Genomic DNA, 22,262 nt, shown 5'->3' on the forward strand with positions numbered 1-22,262 from the left:
ATCCCCTCCTCCCACCTCAAGCCCCACCCCCATCTCCTACCTACTAACCTCATCCCACCCCCTTGACCTGTCCGTCCTCCCTGGACTGACCTATCTCCTCCCTACCTCCCCACTTACACTCACCTTTACTGGCTCCATCCCCGCATCTTTGACCTGTCTGTTTCCTCTCCACCTATCTTCTCCTCTATCCATCTTCTATCCGCCTACCCCTCTCTCCCTATTTATTTCAGAACTCCCTTCCCCTCCCCCATTTCTGATGAAGGGTCTAGGCCCAAAACGTCAGCCTTCCTGCTCCTATGATGCTGCTTGGCCTGCTGTGTTCATCCAGCTCTAAACCTTGTTGTCTCAGATTTTCCAGCATCTGCAGTTCCTACTATCTCTCTCAAATATATTTATAGTTTGTTTCACTGGGTTGGGCAACTTGTACTTTACCCAAGAACGTAATCCAAACAATAAGATGCAGAACATGCACTTCGCTAAGAAATGCCACAGATGACTTGTGGATATTACAATATTCAATGAACCTTCTCTTTCAATAATTTATTACAAAAGTCAGGATTAGAAGTTTGCCAATAGCCTTACACTGATGACTGTTTAAAGAACTGGCAACTGTGTACTACCACAAAGGAAACTGAAAACTGCATCTATTTCATGTTTAATGTGTGTTAAAAGGTCTTGGTATAATTTAATGAAATGTTTGGGAATAAACGGCTAATTGGCTTTTGGGTATGAAGCCACAAGTACTTTGAAAGGCGTAATGTTGAAGTTGTATGGGACTGAATGGAACAGCACAGAGTGTGCGGTTGAAATCTTTAATATTTCTCATTTACATTACAACCTTGGACTCAGAAGCTTTGTACAGACCCACCAGATTTACAGACAACACCAAAAGTAGAAGTAGTGGAGTAGGTGAGAGCTGCATCCAACATGGCATCGACAGACTAATAAACTAAGTCAAATGAGTTAGTAGATACTAGAATAGCCAATTATTCAATACTGTTATAAATTATTGCACACAGAAAAAAGTGAACTCTCTATCATCTTTGAATACCAAGGGTAAAACAGATGTGAATTGGACACGCCTAATCACTGAAGCAGCCAAAGGAAGCTGTGCTTATACATATACAAGCTCTGCACAGGCCGCGTCTTTGGTACTGTCCTATATGGTCACAAATATAAAGATGACTATTTAGTCCTGGAAATGGTACAGAATGGAGTCATAGCATTGACCCCAATTATGAGGAAGCTGAACATCTACGGATGGTATTAAAAATTTAAGCTTCCAGTTTTAAAGCACATGACAGGGTTTTGAAGATCATAAGCAGTGAAAAGGCAAAAGCAGCAATACAATTTCAAATGAACCCATGACAACAGGTTCAAACTATTGAAAGGCAAATTTAAGACTGATAACAGAAGGGCTCTTGTGATGCAGTGTTCATAACACTGGATCAGGAGATCCAGGTTCAAGTCCCACGTGTTACAGATGTGTATTAATATCTCTGAACAGGTTGATGAGAAAATATTAAAGAAAGACTGGTGACATCTGGAATAGCTGTCATCATTGAATGATTTAGTCTTTTGCCTTTTCTGTTCAAAAAGAAGTGATGATGCTGATATTTCTAAAGGGCAATTAGGGATAGTCAATCCATGCTGGTTGAGCTAGCAGCAACATCCAAATCCTATGAACAAATGAAAAACTAGAAACATTATCTGTACAGTCAATTAGCCTTTATTAGTGAAGATAATATGCTTGAAATTCTCAGGTTCAATCTGCAAGCCATTAAAAGGACATCTAGTCTGATTAGACCACAAGGGAAGCAATGACCTAGTGGTATTATCACTGGACTGTTAATCCAGAGACGTGGATAACATTCTGGGGACCTGGGTTCGAATCCAGCCACAGCAGATGGTTGAATTTGAATTCAATAAAATATCTAGAATTAAGAACCTAATGATGGCCATGAATCCATTGTCGACTGTTGGAAAAACCTGGTTCACCAATATCCTTTAGGGAAGGAAACTACCATCCTTATCTGGTCTGGCCTACATGTGATTCCAGACCCACAGCAATGGGGCTGACTCTGAACTGCGCCCCTCTGGGCAATTAGGGATGGAAAATAAATGCTGCCGAGCCAGCGACTTCTTCATCCCATTAATTAATAAAAAAGCCTGGAGTACGATGAACAATTCTAGGTACATCTTAGCAAGAATACACAGGTCTTGGAAGGTACAGTGTAGATTTACCAGAATGATCCCTGGACTCCAAGAGTTGAATTGTAAGGGAAGCTATATACAAACCAGGAATGTATTTATCAGGTTTTGGAAGCTTAAGTGACGATTTGATTAAAGTGGAACAGATAGACTAGGCACAAAGCCTATATCTACTAGTTGGGGGGCATATTCAGAACAAAACGTTTAGAACACACTTCTACAAAACCAAGACTGTGAAAGTTTAGAACTGTCTTTGGGAAACGCAAGTTGATACTACATCAAATGTCAAATGGAATGCTAATAGATTTCTATTATCCAAAAGATATTAAGGAACATGCGGCAAAGACAGAAAATGGCATTTGGTCGCTAATCAGTCACGATCTCATTGAATGGTGGAACAGAAGCAAGGGTTGAATTGGTCTGTTCCTGTTTCTAGATTCGCCAACATCTTTCCTCCAATGCTTCAGGTATCTCCTAAAGCCTGACACACACACTTTTGCAACTACACAACTTACTTTTCCAAATGTTTTCCAACTCATTTCTTTACTCTAGAGTTCAGTCTTGAGCTTCCAGACATTTTTTTTTAAAACAACCCATATCTTACATTTTTAATATTTTTATTGGCATTATAGTCAAAGTTGAAAACATTTCAAGTACGGTCTGCTCAGTCCCTTATAAGTTTCAGAAGACCTCAGAAGGGTGACTAAGAGCGTCTATAAATCAATCTATCTTTCTCCAGGACAATTAGGGATGGCCAATAAATGCTAGCCTTATCATTAATGCCAACATCCTGAGAAAGAATTAAAATAATCTGACCATTGTTTTGGGCTATAGAATGAACATTAATAGCAATATTAATCCCAGATTCCTTTCCAAATATCCTTTGGCAAATTTAATTCTAACTTTTTTTTAAAACGAAAGCATTGATCAATGTTAGATTCAATTCTATTCAATAATGCATTACACAGAATTTACAGCATAAACACAGGCAAATCAGCCTAACTGGTTTATGCTGGCGCGCCTGTTCCATGCAAATCTCCTCCCACCCTACTTTATCGAGTCCTACCAACATTTTGAGTTAGTTCATTCGGAGCATGTGGGCTTCACTAGCTGGGCTGGCATTTATTGCCCATCTCTAACTATTTGAAAAAGGTGGTGGAGCTGCCTTCTTGAACCACTATAGTCCATTTAGCGTAGGTACACCAACAAATGCTGCTAAGAAGCAATTTCCAGGTATTTGGCCCAGCAACACTGAAAGAATGGCAATATATTTTCAAGACAGAACGAAGAATGGTGTGGAGAGGAAGTTGGAGGTGGTGATGGTCTCGTTTATCTGCTGCCTTAGGATTTTTTTCAGGTACATATTTAGCTATATTCTTCATCTCCTTTAGCCATCCTCAGTATTGTTATCAAATTTAATCAACTGAAGAGTTAATTTATACAAGTTTATAAAACTACAAACACTACAGTTGAGAACACCAAATCTTAGTCAATACTTCTTCCCCAGTCTTTTTACATCCCTGCTACATTTTAACACAGGCACAAAAAAAATACTTCAGACAGTGGAAATCTAAAACAAGATACTGGAAATTCTTGGCAGGTCTGGCAACATCTGTGGAGAGAGATACATAGTTAACACCACAGGCTGATGCCTTTTTGCCAGCTCTGGTTAAAGGTCATCAATTAAAAAAACCTGTTTCTCTCTTATTTGTTGCTGACTGCATTTTCCGTACCTGCTTTTTGTCTCTCAGACTAGCTTCTTGCTTGGTTGTACGTTTTATCCTAGATTTGTAGCAGTTTCAATACAACTGTCTTCCATGTCATGATTTTTGAAAATCTAAATAAACCATATTACACTGAGTGCTGCTATTGTATGCACCTGTAACAATCTCAAGGAAATAGAGGTGGATTGTTCGTTAAAATTATCTCTTCTAAATCCTTGTTTAAGTAATAACACGAATTGTGTTATTGCTACTCTGCAGGCCCTCAGAACTGATTTAATTATTTCATCCTTACTGATAATCAAATAATGGAAATGTAATTGTTTGGGTCAGATAGGATATCCATTTTAAAAAAAGGCAGATTCTATTCTTATCTGCTTCTAGTCATATAAACTGCTCTATATTAAATCTGGGATGTTTCCCAATTGTAATAATACTGTCCAAATTGGAGTAGACCATATTCTTCACACAATCATCCTTTCAAGTGAGCAATTACTGAAGCAGTGGTATACATATTATGGCCCAAAGATCACTTGCAGCCCCCTTTCCTCTCACCTGCATCTCTCAGACCTGCAGCACTCTGTGCTAGAACTCCATTCTCAACCTTGCAAGCCTATGGAGTGGCTAAAACCAAATTCAGGAAAGGAAGACTGAAGATACGGACAGTGAACCTAAGAAAGAGTATTAATTAGCAATGGATAGGCACACAATTCAGGATCTCTTACCAGGATATCCTGTTGATGCCTTGATATACATCTGTCCATACTGATCTTCTCCCATAGTCTCATATGCTTCATCATCATCATCCTCTTCCTCATTATGGTATGACGTTGGACTGTCTGTGGTCTGATTACTGCTTCCACCTGGGCTTGTGCGCTCTGCTTGAACATAGGTTACTGGCTGCACAAAAGATGTGGCTCCCCAGGATCCAGGATAGGAAACTCTGGGCAATTTCAAAGGTGTTGCACAGTTTAGGTGACTGGCACTCTCACGCAGGTTGACTTCCAGTGAGCGCTTTGTTGCAAGGGTATAAATGCCAGGCGCTGTCAGATCTTGCTCGCAGTGTTCACTCTTCACTCGAGACAGCAACGGAATGGGCAAAGCTGGAGATACAACAGTTGGAGTGGCAGGTGGCTGTAGGGGACAAGGACTCTGCGGTTCAGAGCCAGTGTCTTCAATGGAGGTGGTCTGAGAGTCACAGTGCGGGGAACTCACTTTGAACATCAGTTCGGTTCCTTTCTCGACAATACGTTGTATTTGCAGGAAGCCTGCTGTATACATCACCACCAGCTGCTCACTAGCTGCCATGGTGAGCTTGCCGGTGTAACAAAAGGAAAGGATCTGCTGAAAGCAGGCAGGCGGCACCATGGCGGGCAACTCAAATGCACTTTTGCTGTTGCCACTGAACAAGTCCCTGAAATAAAGGCTGTTGGCAGCCAGCACGGCACGGTGTGCCTTGAAGGATTGACCTTTGACAACGATAGAGACATCGCAGAACAACCCCATTAACCGCTGTTCGTTCAGGCATCCCAGGACATTGTTCCCAAAATTTGGAATCTCGAGATGGAGGATCTGAGCCATGGCTAAGATGAAGTGCTGGTCCTTGCAAGAATCAGTGTGACAACATCGAAGCACAGCTGCAAACAAAACATAAAGGGTTGGGGAGGAAGAAAAAAAGTCAACAGGTCAGAACTCATTCTATTTCAATATCCCAAAGAAAAGCATCCCAGAATCACAAGCAAAATCTGAAAAATTATGCACATTTGTTTTCAAACTAAAGCCACTGAAGAATCAGTCAGTACAAATTACCTGATATTTAAAAACAGAATCAAATCACTGCTTTAGACAGCTCAGACTGTACAAGTCAACTCCCTGTACTGCTGTGCACTGAATGTAAATGAACAGGAGGGACAGCGATTAACATTCAGGCTACACACTTCAATGAATGGAGCTTTTGACTGACGGCCCTAAATGCCCACCAGCTTAGAAACGAGACTTCCAAACACAGTACTGTTATCTTGTTGCTAAACTGAAGTTTTGCTTTGGTACAAGCTGTAGTTTGATGACTCATTGCAAAGATGGCAGTAAGCAGTATGCTTTGTCTCACCGTTGAGCAATGCCTGGGAAACAGAGATCGTTTTGAATTATGTATGTACCCAAGAGCTCCCACTGCAGTTTAGTCAATAGAGCCATTCACAATGCTAAAACATTTCAATCATTTCAAGTATTCAGCCCCATTAAAACTACAGGTCGTTACATTAAACCTTGTTAAAACTTACAGCCGTTACAGTAGCCAATGTACCCACCTATCAACGAGGATTAATGCCACTGAGCCTTTTCTCTATTAATGCAAATACACTATGTGGTCTGACTAAATATTCCAACACACGCAAGTCTACAGCAGTCATGTGTCATGTTAGACAGCAAGCTCAGTGCAGGAAATGTGCCAATAATTTGAACTATTCAGTGATGATGCAGTACTGTAACATTAATGAAATCATTTACACTGTTTTAAAGATGAAAAGGCAGTACTGAATTGGGAGCTTAAAAACATTTTAATTTTACTTTTAAACACATGATTATTAGAATCTTATAGGACAGAAGCAGTATTTTAGTCAACGCGCACGTACTCAGAGGGTTATCCAATTAGTCCTACCTCTCATTCGTTTCCTATAACCCTGCAAATATTTCAAGTACATATCCAAAATACCACTGAATCTGCTTCCATTGTCCTTTCAAGCAGTGCATTCCAGACTTTAACACGTTTGCAGCATTTAAAATAAAATCTTATTTCCCCTGTGGTTCATTTTCCAATTATCTCAAGTCTTTGTTATCTGGTTTCAGATAAGTAAAAACAGTTTCTCCTTATCAAGGGCTTGATAGAGTAGATAATCTTGAATACTTCCACTGGCAAAAGGTGGAAACATTAACTCTCTTGCTAAAGTTGTTGCCTGAATGACTGCATTCCAGCACCTGCAATATTTTGCTTTTGCAATAAGGCAATCATCTTGTAAATCAACTTCTCTCCTTCCCATTGACAAGTATTATACTGAATCAGTTCACGAGACAAAAAAAGTTATCCCAAAGAGGAGTTTGCAACTTATACATTTCCAGGTTCAAACACCACATTAAAAATAGGGTAGTTTAAATTTACAAATCCTACAAAAAAAATGTATTTGCATTCCTTATAAGTTATCAATAAAGCATTGCAAAAATTGGTTTTGGACAGAACACTCAACATTTCAGAGTGTGCATCTTTAAGTTATCACAATCAATAAAAAATATTAAAACAGTAGACAATTTCTACTTCATGTTGTTTGCAGTCTCAATGGAAGGTATTGAGAACTTGAGACCGGAGACATGAAGAAATGAAATTGAAATGCCCAAGAAAATGTGCCATATTAACAACAGGGCATCAGAGCATAGGAGCATAGTGACAACAATTTAGGACTCAGAACTCATGCAGAGTTCAAGTCCCACTTCAAGTTGTGAATTTGAAATTCAATGTTTGGCCACATATGAGCTTGCTACTGGAAAATAATCATGAACATGGCACAGCTTCCCTGAAATATCTAGCTGTCTCATCCCCAACAGGGACATTTTTACCATTGTCTGCACCTCCAGTCCAACATTAGGTGATAAACTAAAAACCATTAATTGGCTGAGTAAACTGCTCAAATCATGAATAATCCTAATGGAGTGGAATCAAAGATCGCAATGGTTAAAGTGGAATACAAACAGTAGCTTCTTCAGCACCATTAAAATGACGGCAAAAATCAAATAAAACAAGACAAAGCAGAGTTCTAGCAATATGCAAATAGTCATGGAAAATAAAATAACACTAAACTTTTTGAGAATGGTTCCATGCATAAGCAATTTCAATTATGAAGACAGAGAGAAGTTACGAGGGTTTTCCTTGGAGAGGACAAAGTCAAGACTTGATCTGAAAGAAGGTTTCAAAATGAGGTCTGCACAAAATGGATTGGGAGAAAGTGTTTCCACTTATTACAAGTTCAAGATTGAGACAACATAGATTTGATGTAACTGCAAAGGCAGCAAATGTGAAGCGAAAATTAACTTTCACGCAGTGAATAGTTACGATCTGGAACTCCCTGACTGGAAGGGGGATGGAGGTAGGTTGAAATCAAGGTATTGAAGAAGGTATTGGATGATTATTTGAACAGAAACAACAAGCAAGGTTATCGGAATAAAGCAGGAGAATGCCACTAAGTCTAAATGCTCATTTGGCGAACTGGTGCAGGCACAATGGGCTGAATGACCTCCTCCTGCACCCTAACAATTCTGAGATTCTACAATCACTCGCATAAAACGAGTGCCATACCTGGAGCAAAGACAGATTAGTCTTTTCTGAAGATAGCCTGCTAATGTGGTACACTTTCTTTTGAGGATTTAAAATATTAACTTGCATTACTTGCTGCAGTTTCTGCCTCAAGTCAAAACACCGTGGGGTTTAAACCTATTCGCAGCACTTGGGCACAAAACGAGCGGATTCTCCCTCCAGTGCAGCTGAGTGAGTGCTGCAGAGTGCAGTCTTTCAGATGAAGGGGTTAAACTGAAGCCCCACCTGCCTATTTGGACAAATATAAAAGCAGGACAGTTATCCCTCAATCAACATCTCAAAGAGATTATCTGGCCCTTCTTAGACTGCGCTTGTTGGGCACAAATTGCATGCTGCATTTTACACATAAGAGCAACTTCACCGCCTGTGAAGCCCTTTGGGACATGTGTAGACTGCAAAAGGTGTTTTATAAATGTTAAGTCTCTCTTCCTTGCCTGTTCAGCTAAAACAAATATCACACAGTCCAAGAGCTTACAAGTTTTACACGTATAATTCTGTAATTATTCATGAGATGTGCAATTGCTCTGCACATCTTAATTCAGTTTACCTCTACAAAAGTTTAAGTTTCCTCTTACATCCAAATTGCCAGCTCGAGATTTTACCAGAAACAAGTTGTGCCATTTGATCTTAACACCAAAACAGATCTGTATTATGTTATCGTTTTTAGTTGGATAGAAACCAGTGTCAACATGAATAATCAAGGAGATGAAAACAACAGGGCCACATGACAACTTCAGATACAAATTTAGCTTCAATAAAACTAATCTGTGAAATATTTGTAGTTAGCTATTTTGATCTCACCAATTAATGAATTTTGCCTTTATGACAAGAATCCAGCAAAAAAAAGTCTTCACACATTTTAGCAAACACTGCAAAGAAAAAAGTATTGCCTACATTCAGTAAATATGACTAGAAAATTGTTCATTCTGACTATTTCTAGCAAGAGAATTATCACTCTATAGAATCATACTCGTACACTTGACAGCAACCAAAGCCTGCTCTCCATTTAACTTAAAGGTCAATGAACTTCTCTGAGCATAATGTCTGCACACCTTACCTGCTCTTCTGTCACACTATTTTGCTTCACAGTCCTTTTTTCCTGCATCCTGCCCCTGGTTCATATAGTATCTTGCCTTCATACCATCAGTGTAGCATGAAATTTACAAAAAAAATCCCAACATTGCTTGCTCATCAATATATGAAAAAAAAATCAATGCTTTCTCAACCTAATACAGTACATCTTGTATGACTCATGAGACTAGCTCCCTAAAGTTAGCTCTAAAATGAGTCAATACCATAAAAAGTCAATTAGTGACTAGCTTCAATGAATCAGATTCTGTCACTTTCATTGCTTCATTACCATTTATGGTGGCACAGCTTGGTATTTTATTAGCAAATCTGTTCCTGAGTCAGCATTGCTCGACATGAGAACATCAGGACAGAATGCCCATTTATTTAGCATTGAATATTATGAAAACACAGTTTAGCTGGGACATGTGCCATGTACTTATTTCCCCCTTTGTGCTCCATCAGATTTCTATTTCTGCTAGTTTACAAATTTACTACTGAGGATATGTTCAAAATACCAGTTCCCTTTTGGTGCTCTTTCACCACCAGCCCCCACGCCCCAAATCTATGCAGCGGTCAACAATGCTGGAAAAACAGACTCATTTGCAGCAGATGAACTAAAGTTAAATCGCAATTTACAGTGCAAGTATCACAGTATCAAAAGCATGTGGAACGTTTTATTAAAATTACAAATATGGCAACTGTATTAATTATACCTTTTTTCAAAACAAATTTATAACAAGCTTTTACTGATTAGTGACCTATGATTAGTAGCCATAAATGATACAAATCATTACTGATAAAAGCAGTGATGCACTAGACTAGAAGCTATCGCTCTTTGTTTCACTGGATTTTAAACTTGCCAGGCCTTCAGCTCTGTAAATGAAAAGCAAAACTGCTGCATGTATTCATGTAAAAGACTAATTTCTTTTGTCAGACAGTAGGGTGCCAACATTTACACAAGTAACAATTGGAGAAGTTGAAATCCATCCTCTCCCATTGCCTCACCATTACAGAGTAGCCAGATCAGAGACTGTTTCTGCCAACCCCATCCCTAGAATTGGCATCGAAGTAGAAGATATTTGACATCACACATTGATATGTGCAGACATGAAGAGCCAAGATGTCATCCTCACTATTGTCCTATTTTATGATTCAAACACAAGGAAGAGTTTTACTTGGAGATAGTAGGAACTGCAGATGCTGGAGAATCCGAGACAACAAGGTGCAGAGCTGGATGAACACAGCAGGCCAAGCAGCATCACAGGAGCAAAATCTTAAGAGTTTTACTTGATTGACTTGGCCAGAAGTGAGAGTGTTTGGACTTTTTGGCAAAAGTCAGGGTCAACTTATGAGAAATAAATGACTTTGGCCAAATGTTGGCAGGGGAGTCAACTTTTTCATGAGATGGTCCATTACTCAATTAGCTATGACAAACATGATTTGAATAATTCACACCATGTTTGAATTCTATAGGCAAGTGTTAATCAGTGATCACATTTGAGCAGGTAGCCCGAACATCTCCCAGCTGAACAAAACAAAAAGATAAAACTCAGGTGATTTTACACAGATCTGAAGTTCAGACTTTGTTTCTCTGGCTGTTTTGAGTATTTTCCATTTTTCTCAAATTTCCAGCACCTGAAGGGTATTTTGCTTTTCAAAATAAACAGGATTAGGCAACTACAAAGAAATGAGGGAAGGGCCGGCCAGAGCCGATTGGAAGGGGTGCCTAGCAGGAAACACGGTGCAGCAGCAATGGCAGAAGTTTTTGGGAGTAATTCGGGAGGTACAGCAGTAATTCATGCCAAGGACAGATAAACATACTAAGGGAAGAATGAGGGAACTATGATTGACAAGGCAAGTTAGGAACAGCTTAAAGCAGAAGAAAAATCATACAGTGCAATGAAGACTAGGAGGGAAGCCAAAGGATTGGGAAGCCTTTAAAAACAGGAGGATAATTTAAAAAAACACTGGGGGAGATGAAATTAGAGTAAGCTAGCTAGTAATGGAAAAAAAAAAGGACTGCAAGAGTTTTTTTTAAAAGATATCTAAAAAGTAACAGAGGCAGGAGTGGACATTTTCCAATGGTTCAAGGAGACTGGAAAAGTAATGAGGGAACAAAGAAATGGTGGAGGAACTGAACAAGTACCCTGCGTGAATTTTCACAGCAGAAGATACCAGCAGCATACCAAGAGAGCCAGGGGAAGAAGTGAGAGTGTAGTGACCATCACGAAGGTGGTGTTGGGGGAAACTGGAAGGTCTGAAGGTGGATAAATCACCTGGACCCCTCCTGGGTGGTAGGAGCTCTGAAAGAGATAGATTATGACATTGTAGAGGCATTGGCAGTGATTTTTCAGGAATCACAAGACTCGGAGGGTTGCAGAGGACTGGGAAATGGTTAATGCAACACCCCCGTTTAAAGGGGAAAAGGGAGGCAGAAGACAGGAAACTATAGGTCAGTTAGCCTGACCTTGATCAATATTAAAGGATTTTAGAGTCCACGTGTTTGACTGCAGAGGTGGTCACCCGGCTAGGTAACATTGGTGCTCTGTCTCACTCGTTATTTATATACCTCGGTTTGCTGGGTTGATTGGCATTATTTCTGGTTCAGAACCGTAAGTAATGCCAAATCACCCAGTAAACCAAGGCATAGGCATTTAAATAAAATGTGGGACAGAACACCAATGGCTTCACTGGAGGTGCACTGACAATGTTACCTAGCAGGGTAACAAAACGTCTGCAACCAAACACACCAGAATGGCGAGCAAGTCTACAACCTCATCCATAACCCGAGCTACAAATCTTCAAAAACCTGAGTTTAGAGTCCATTATTAAGGATGATACCACAGAGTACTTGGAAGTTGATCATGCGGACGAGACTCCCCAAACTGTACTCCCAGTTCGAAATGGTAGGAGACCCCTGGGCGAACAGAGGAGGCACTGCTGTGAAATCCTCAAGGCCTCGCTGGCAAAGTGCATCATTTCCAGACACTTGAAATCACTGGCCCAAAGTGGAGAAAGAGCATCCAGGAAGACGTCGAGCACCTCGAAACTTGCCCTTAGGAAGAGAGACTAGGACCTGAGGGGACAGTCTCAAAAGTGAAGGGGTGACCCTTCAGAATTGAGATGAGAAAGGATTTCTTCAGCGAGAGGGTGGTGAATCTGAGGAACTCTTCCACAAAAGAACTGTAAAGGCCAAGTATGGCGTGTACTTAAGACAGAGAGAAAAGGTTCTTGATTGGTAAGGGTATCAAGAATTACAGGAGAATGGTATTGAGAAACGTATCAACCACGATCAAATGGCAGAGCAGATTCAATTGACTGAGCAGCCCAACTTTGCTCCTATATCTTATAGTCTTATAGCTTGAAAACAATGTTACGTAGCTTACATAGGACACAGTTACAGACCTGTAGGAAGTCCTGGGAATGCCACTGAGGGATTAAAAATAAAATCAATGGGAAAAGGTGATGTACAGATTCATCAAGATGATACCACAGCTGAGGAGTCACACTCAAACAACCGTGAAGAAAGTGAATTAACAAGTTAGGGATATATTTCACTTAAAATTGCAAAAAAATGGATGATCAGAGGTTTAAAGATTATGAAGGGTTATGATAATTTACAAGTACTTGATTGTTCTCTTCAGTGGACAAGCTGGAACATGGCAGCTCCAATCTAAGAATTACAAAAGCATAAAAAGGGAGGACAGGTTTTTGGATTTTTTTTGTCACTTCCCAAAGATTTGGGAAACATGAGTAGCCATTAAAACTCAAGTGTTTAAATAATTCATTCACACAAAATCAGAAAAAAAAAAGAACAATACAAGAATGAAAAATATAATGCAAAGTATATTTGTTTTTGAAAAGAAATGTAGTTAATAAACAGTTTGCTAGCCTACTGTGGTAACTAAATAAACATCTCACACTATCCTGCTAGAAAGTCTCCAGTTCACACAATGAATTGAAGAATTTAAAAACAAGAGGCAGACAAGGTCAATCAGCTACACCCAGTAAGTAGTGATGTAAAACAAATGAGGTTTTTGACAGAAACGTAGCATGTTAGTTTTTTTGGGATTATAACACAAAAATAAGTAGCACTCATTAAACCAAGTCAAATTATTTTGCTCCGTGCATCCACCTATGAAATAATACAGCTTATTTTATTGTACGTCGAACCACACCTTTCAGTCCAACTTGTCTAATTCCACCAGACGTAGCAATCTGATATAGTCCCATTTGCCAGCATTTGGCCCACATCCCTCTAAACCCTTCCTATTCATGTACCCACCCAGATGCTTTCCTGTGGCAGGATGTCCTGCACACGCACCTGCTCTATAAAACAAAAAAAGTACCCCTCAGATCCTTTTTAAATCTTTCCCTTCTCACCTTAAACCTATGCCCTCCAGTTTTGGATGCTCCAACCGTGGGGAAAATATCTCTGCTTTTCATCCTATCCATGCCCCTCATGGTTTTATCAACCTCTATAAAAGGTCATCCCTCAGCCTCCAATGCTCCAAGGAAAACAGCCCCAACCTACTCAGTCTCTCCCTATTGTTCAAACCCTCTGTTCCCAGCAACATCCTTGTAAATCTTTTTCTGCACCCTCTCAAATTTAACAACATCCTTCCTACAGAAGGGCAAACAGAACAGTATGTAGTATTCCAAAAGTGGCCTCATCAATGTCCCGCACATGACATCTCAACTCCTATACTCAATGTTCTGACCAATGTAAGCAAGTGTGTCAAACATTTCCTTCAACAAACTGTCTACCTACAACTCCACCTTCAAGGAACTATGCACCTGCACTTCTAGGTCTTTGCTCATCCACACTTCCTGGGATCCTACCATTAACTGCAAGTCCTGCCCTGGTTTACCTTCCAAAATATAACATCTCACATTTATCTAAAGTGAACTCCATCTGCCACTCCTCGGCCTGGCCTTACCTCAACAGGTGTTCCCTTAATTTTACTTTCTAAAAGTTTGGAGACCCCTCAAGGTCATATGTCAAAGGTTCAAATACCTGATTCCAATCACAATGGGGAGGTGATGGCCCAGTGGACCTGGAAATTCTGCCATAGCAGATGGTAAAATTTGAATTCAATAAAAATCTGGGATGAAAAAACCATCACAGATTGCCAAGAAAAATTCACCTAGATCATGAATATCACTTCCAAAAAGAAATCTGCCATTCTTGCATGGTCTGGCCAATGTCAGTCCAGACCCACAGCAACGTGGCTGACTCTCAACAATTAGGGATGGGCAATAAATATTGGCCTAGCCAGCCAATGTCCCATGAAGGAATATTTTTTTAATAAAGTATTGCAATACCAAGGGTTAGCTAATTTTACAGTAGCATATCAGACAGTAGAGATGTTCAGACTATTATGGGAGAGAACATTACCATTGGGTCCAGCAGAATTTCTAATCCATGTGATCTCGCTGTAGACAAAGAAATTCTCAAAGCACTATTGAAATGCAGAATCCTTCACCATGAAACATTACTAAAGCATAGCTCAGAAATAACTTTCAAAACAGAATTTGTTGTTCAAGTTATTCCAATTGAATAATGGGAAGACAGAAACCAGTGAAGCTGACAAAAAAAACAAACTATTCCCTACCTGTTGACACTACTCGACTTCTCAGCAACAACTAAAAATTAAACCTGACCCTCAGCAACTTTGCTGTCATTTGATGCCAGGGTAAGTTTCCCACCACATATACACACACCATCATAATGGTTGCCTACTGCCACTCCAAAACATTATCTGACTTGCTCCTGCCTCAGATTATTGGCTCCTAAAACACACAACCATACCTTCATATCTCTAGTTTTGACTATTTCGATGCTCTCTGACGACTGTCCGACATGTTTTTCTTCAAAACTTTAGGTCACCCAAAGATGCGAGGTCCACGCCTTAACTTGCAGCAAATCCCATTCCTTTATCACCCCAGTGCTCAACTGATCTACGTTGGATTCTTCATTTTAAAATCTACTTAAATTCACAAATTCAGAGACATCTGTGCCCCTGCCTGCCTTGAACATCCCCAATTTGCATTGCTCCACAGTTATTGGGCAGATATTTAGATGCCTAAAACCCAAAATCTCGAGTTCTCTTCCCATATGTTTTTACATCTCGGGCATTGCATGTAACCTACCTCTTTGACCAAACTTTCAGATATTTGACCCAAGTAACACTTCCCCTATGTGGTGTTGATGTCATATTTTAAACTTATAAGGCTACAGTGAAGCACCATGGGGCATTTTAGTACTTCTAAAGGTGCTAAAGTACAAGTTATTGCTTTTGTTGAGAAAGGAATATCACAGAGCTCAGAGATTGACCAGGCGAGTGGGAGGAGACTAGTTAACATGGAGATAAATAAATATTACCGTATTGGAACATTCAGATTCTGTTACTGTTTGCCATCTGCTCTCTGATGAATGCTTTTAGGATCTTTCACTAAAGACAGTATTCATTGTAGTGGTTCTCATACACAATTTTACTGCTTTGGAAGAGGATTTTTGCTGTGAAAGTACAAAACTGTAAAGAATTCCTTGCAAATATGGTAGCTGAACTTTACCAAAAGGCATGAAAAAAAAAAACAGAACTTTCCCAATCACCAAAATGACTTGAAAATCTCTTGATGTAACATTAAAAAAAAAGGCATGACACAATGAATTGTTTGACATCTACTGTTCTTTGACTGCTGGGGCTTGGACTGAATCCAACTAGAGATGAAATGCTCATTCCTCTGATACTTCTGAGCAAACAGTTTCAACATATTTCCTATTGGATGCTATTCCAAAGCACTATGTTGATAACAATTCAGTTCAGTAAAAAATTGACAGAAAATTGCACGTAGGGGCAAAATGTGGAGCTCCAACGTCACACGTCTCTTCAGAAGATGGAGACATTCTGATGCAATAAAATATAGGTAGCTCTTTCCTGCAATCGGTCAGGATATCTCTAACTTAAAAATATTTACGCCAAGTCAGGGTATGAAAAAGCACAAATGTTTCAGTTCAGAGCACAGCATTCATCTCGGTGTTCAATTCTACTCAAACAAAACTTCAAAAAATTTAAAATGCAAGGGTTTATCAGTTCTTACTGTGCAAGTTTAATATCCAGAGAAGTGTTCATCAGCAAGCAGGTAGAAAAACGTTAATAGAATTGTAGAGAAGTTTAACCTTCACACCACAGCATTGAACATGTTTAATGGGATCATTAACAAGTCAAACGATTGCTGAATAATTTACTTTCAGCTGTCACAAGACTAACTGTTTGAAGCACCACAAGAGTACATTTGTAAACATGCCAATGCTCATTTAAAGTTTGCTGCATGTCTGCACAAGCTTAGTTTTCCCACAGACAATTCAACTAAAATGTTTTTATTTGGCAGAACAAGTATTCTTTGACCATTTACCTCCGGTAAACGTAACCCAAGGAAAACAGCTTCACAGTTCACGATTTGCTCAAAATCTGCAGTTATTTATCCATTCTGCAAAATTGCCCTTCAAAGAAAAGTAATAATTTTCTTCCCCCGCAAGAGTGCCGGGCATGAGAAGGTATTTTCTTTAAAACGTTGCCACAAAAGTCATGAGTTTTAGGGTAAAACAAAATGTCATTGGTTTGGTAGTAATAATCTTCCTTAGAAGCACAACAGGAATTTGATTTGAGATTTTTTAAAAAATGCTAGAAGGAAAGAGTACCATGACATAAATCTTCAATGAAATACACTAGCTGATCGACTCAATTTCCTTTATTGAGTATTATACATTTAATATATACAGTAAATACATTTTATACATTACTAAAATATATCCAATGAGAGACAGGATTTGCTGTTGGTCTAACAATGGGGATGCTTAATCAATGTTGGCATAACATTAATTTACAGGGACTGCGTAACCTGAATTCCGTTTTTATTAAATTGTAGATGTCGGTTTTTTTTTAAAGAAACAGTACTTTGGGGACTGCATTCCACATAAACTCCATTATTTCATTGAAATTGGAAATGTTCATCTGTTTTACATATATTCATTTATGTATTTAAATTTTATCCCATAGTTACTTTAAAGCTAAAAAAATACAGCCAGTCGGTATGTGGGATGTACCATTGGGAGGTCAGTCATTTGGTATTGAGCAGCAGTTTGGATGGAGGGGGAACAAAAGGGAATACCATTTAGCTGTCCTAGTCAGCAGTGCACTACTTCAGCAGCATCTGGGAATAATCCGCAGATTTCACAGAAGTTAGATGCACGAGTGTGCCTGGAGGTATTTGACATCACACCAGAGGTATGGTATAAATGGATACTGAAACAAAAGGTTTGGCGTAGTCAGGTCGTTGATGCCTGTTGTCAGGGAACAAATCACTGCATGGGGGTGAAAACCACATCTGGCACAATGATCCAAGGAATTTCCATAAATATTGAATTTTGAAAGCTTTAATTATCAATGTTTTGATGCAAATACATGATTAGCATGTTTACATTACCTTTCTCAGCTATAGAACAGAGACATTCCCATGCACAAAAAAAGAACAGATTACTGTGAATTCTGAAAATCTAAAATAAAAAACAAGTAGAACTTGAAATACTAAACAGGAATGACAGTATTTTGGAGGGAGAAACAGTTATCACTTCAGGTTGATGACCATTCCAGCAGGACTGATTAGTTTTCATTAATTCTAATGAAATGTCAAAGTGAAACACCAAGTCTGTTTCTTTCTCCACAGAAGCTGCCTGAACTGATTATTTCCAGCACCTTTGGTTTTTTGACAAACTGTTAGGTGTAAATAATAAAATACAAGTTCAGATTTGGTACAACAGAAATTTGGAGGGAGATGTACACAAAAATCAATTCCATCTGTACAGTTGATTGAAGGGTGCAAATATACACCATGCGGTAATTTAGGTACATCACATGCTCAGACTAACAATACAATTCAGTTTATGGCATCACAGATTTGGACAAAAATAAAACCTAGGCTCTATTTAGAGATTCAAGTAAATTTCATTTCCTGAGAAAAGAGATTGAATGAGGTTTCAGACTGAACATTTTTAAAAGTACTGTCTCATAATTTGAAGTGAATCAAATGAATGCCAGTCAGTCCATCCTTATTACCATAGAGGCCACGTTTGGTCTGATCAAGTTCCAGTTGACTCTGCACAAAGTCCCTCAAGTGCCCATCCAATTTCCTTTTGAAACCACCGATTGACCCTGCTTTCATCACCCCTGTAGGAAATGAGTTCCAGGCAATTACCTGTTGCTGCATAAAGATCTTCCTCACATCCACCTTCTTTCACTTGCCCAAAACAAAAAAAAAACAAAAACCTTAACTCTGCGCACCCCTAGACCTTGTACCATCAGCCAACATGGACAGTTCATTTGAGGGATATGGGCATCACTGGCTGGCAAGCATTTATTGCCCATCCCTAGTTGCCCTTAAAGTGATGAGCTGCCTCCTTAAAAATCGCTGCAGTCCACCTGCGGTGGCTTGACCCACAATGCCATTAAGGAGGGAATTCCAGAATTTTGACCCAGCAACAGTGATATTTTTCCAAGTCAGGCTTGGAGGGGAACTCGAAGGTGGCATTCCCATGTATCTACTACTCTGGTCTTTCCAGATGGAAGTGGCTATGGATTTGGAACATACTATCAGAGTATTTTTGGTGAATTTCTGCAGTGCATCTTGTAGGTAGTACACACTGCTCCTGAGCATCAGTGCAGGAGGAGTGGATGCAATGCCAATCAAGCAGGCCGCTTTGTCCTGGATGGTATCAAGCTTTTGACTGTTGTTGGAGCTGCACCCATCCAGGGAAGTGGGGAGTATTCCATCTCACTCCTGATGTGTGCCTTGTAGATAATGGACAGGTTTTGAGGAGTCAGGTGGTGACTTACTCACCACAGTATTCCTAGCCCCTGGCCTGCTCTTGTAACCATTGGGCTTATGTGGCTAACCCAGATGAGTTTCTGGTCAATGGCAAGACCCAGGTCATTGATAATGAGGGATTCAATGAAGGGTAGAACCACTGAATGTCAAGGGGCAATGGTTAAGTTGTCTCTTGCTGGAAGTGGTCATAATCCAGCAGTTGTGTGGCACAAATGTTACTTGCCACTCGTCAACCCAAGCCTGGATATTTTCCAGAGATAGTAGGAACTGCAGATGCTGGAGAATCCGAGACAACAAGGTGCAGAGCTGGATGAACACAGCAGGCTAAGCAGCATCATAGGAGCAGAAAGGCTGACGTTTCGGGCCGAGACCCTTCATCAGAAATGGGGGAGGGGAAGGGGGTTCTGAAATAAATAGGGAGAGAGTGGGAGGCGGATAGAAGATGGACAGAGGAGAGGATAGGCGGCGAGAAGACAGAGCAGTCAAAGAGGCGGGGATGGAGCCAGTAAAGGTGAGTGTAGGTGGGGAGGTAGGGAGGGGAATGGTCAGTCCAGGGAGGACGGACAGGTCAAGGTGGCGGGATGAGGTTAATAGGTAGGCTTGAGGTGGGAGGAGGGGATAAGTGGGAGGAAGAACAGGTTAGGGAGGCGGGGACGAGCTGGGCTGGTTTTGGGATGCGGTAGGGGGAGGGGAGATTTTGAAGCTTGTGAAATCCACATTGATACCATTGGGCTGCAGGGTTCCCAAGCAGAATGTGAGTTGCTGTTCCTGTAACCTTTGGGTGGCATCGTTGTGGCACTGCAGGAGGCCCAGGATGGACATGGGAGGGCAAGCTGAAATGGTTCGCAACTGGGAAGCGCAGTTGTTTATTGCGAACCGAGCGTAGGTGTTCTGCAAAGCGGTCCCCGAGCCTCTGCTTGGCTTCCCCGATGTAGAGGAGGCCACAACGGGTACAGTGGATGCAGTATACCACATTGGCAGATGTGCAGGTGAACATCTGCTTGATGTGGAAAGTCTTCTTGGGGCCTGGGATGGGGGTGAGGGAGGAGGTATGGGGGCAGGTGTAGCACTTCCTGCGGTTGCAGGGAAAAGTGCCGGGTGTGGTGGGGCTGGAGGGGAGTGTGGAGCGGACAAGGGAGTCATGGAAAAGAGTGGTCCCTCCGGAAAGCAGATAAGGGTGGGGAGGGAAAGATGTCTTTGGTGGTGGGGTCGGATTGCAGATGGCGGAAGTGTCGGACGATGATGCGTTGGATCCGGAGGTTGGTGGGGTGGTACGTGAAGACGAGGGGGATTCTTTTTTGGTTCTTATTGTGTGGACGAGGTGTGAGGGATGAGTTGCGGAAAATGTGGGAGACACGGTTGAGGGCGTTCTCGACCACTGAGGGGGAGGAAAGTTACGGTCCTTGAAAAACGAGGACAACTGAGATGTACGGGAGTGGAATGCCTCATCCTGGGAGCAGATGCGGCGGAGGTGAAGGAATTGGGAATAGGGGATGGCATTTTTGCAGGAAGGTGGGTGGGAGGAGGTGTATTCTAGGTAGCTGTGGGAGTCGGTGGGCTTGAAATGGATATCGATTTCTAGATGGTTGCCCGAGATGGAGACAGAGAGGTCCAGGAAGGAGAGAGAGGTATTAGAGATGGTCCAGGTAAACTTAAGGTTAGGGTGGAAGGTGTTGGTGAAATGGATGAACAGTTCGAGCTCCTCGTGGGAGCACGAGGCGGCGTCGATACAGTCATCAATGTAACGGAGGAAGAGGTGGGGTTTAGGGCCAGTGTAGGTACGGAAGAGGGATTGTTCCACGTAACCTACAAAGAGGCAGGCATAACTTGGGCCCATGCGGGTACCCATGGCCACCCCCTTTGTCTGTAGGAAGTGGGAAGTATTTTCCAGATCTTGTTGCATTTGAACACTGACTGTTTCAGTATCTGGAGGAGTCACAAATGGTGCAGAACACTGCGCAATCATTGGCAAACATCCCCATTACTGACCTTTTGGAGGGAAGGTCATTGATGAAGCAGCTGAAGATGGTTGGCCTAGGACACTACCTGAGGAATTCCTGGAGATGACTGAGCTCCAACCATGACTATCTTCCTGTGTGCCAGGTATGACTCCCACCAGATTTTGCCATCTGGTATCCAGATTCCAGTTTTGCTGGGACTCCTTGATGCCACACACACAAATGCAGCCTTGGTGTTAAGGGCTGTCACTCTCACCTCACACCTAGAATTCACTTTTGTCTAGGTGTGAACCTAGGTCGAGGTCAGGAGCTGAGTAGCCCTGACAGAACCCAAACTGGGCATCACTAAGCAAGTTATTGCTGAGCAGCTGCTGCTCGATAGCACTGTAGATGACACCTTCCATCAAATTATTGATGATCAAGAGTAGACTGATGGGGCGGTAACTGGCTGGGGTGGATCTGTCCTGCTTTTTATATACAGGTCATACTTGGGCAATTTTCCATATTGTTGGATAGATGCCAATGTAGCAATTCTACTGGAAGAGCTTGGCTAGGGGAGCAGCAAGTTCTAGAGCACGTACAACTGCCGAGATGTTGTCAAGACCTAGAGCCTTTGCAGTATTCCACGGTCTCCAACTGTTCCTTGACATCATACGGAATGAATCAAACTTGGCTGAAGACAATTATCTAATGCTGGGGACCACAGGAGGAGGCCAAGATAGATCATCCACTCGACACTTCTAGCTGAAGATTGCTGCAAATGCTTCAACCTCATCTTTGCACTAATGTGCTGGGCCTTTCCATCATTGAGAATGGGGATATTTGGAGTTTCCTCCTCTAACGAGTTGTTTAATTGCCCACTACCACTTACAACTGGATGCAGCAGGATTGCAGAATTTAGATCTGATTTGATGGTTGTGGAAATGCTTAGCTTGGTCTTTCACTTGCTGCTTATGCTGTTTGGCATGGAAGTAGTCCTGTTTGGTAGCTTCAGCAAGTTGACACCTCATTTTCAGATACGTCTGGTGCTGCTCCTGGCATGCCCACCTGCAC

General features: G+C 41.1%; 1 protein-coding gene across 2 annotated transcripts in view; it reads right to left on the reverse strand.

Moving 5' to 3' along the window:
* Window positions 1-22,262, reverse strand: part of LOC109910621 (nucleus accumbens-associated protein 2) — a 106,364-nt gene that overhangs the window by 39,007 nt on the left and 45,095 nt on the right. For both annotated transcript variants that reach the window (XM_048613617.1, XM_020509837.2), the window contains one exon: window positions 4,658-5,569. In XM_048613617.1, the coding sequence (XP_048469574.1) occupies window positions 4,658-5,513 (856 nt within the window). In that variant the 5' untranslated portion in view covers window positions 5,514-5,569. The remainder of the gene's footprint in view (window positions 1-4,657; window positions 5,570-22,262) is intronic.

The sequence above is a fragment of the Rhincodon typus genome, chromosome 28 (genome assembly GCF_021869965.1).
Source record: "Rhincodon typus isolate 14 chromosome 28, sRhiTyp1.1, whole genome shotgun sequence".
Taxonomy (NCBI): domain Eukaryota; kingdom Metazoa; phylum Chordata; class Chondrichthyes; order Orectolobiformes; family Rhincodontidae; genus Rhincodon; species Rhincodon typus.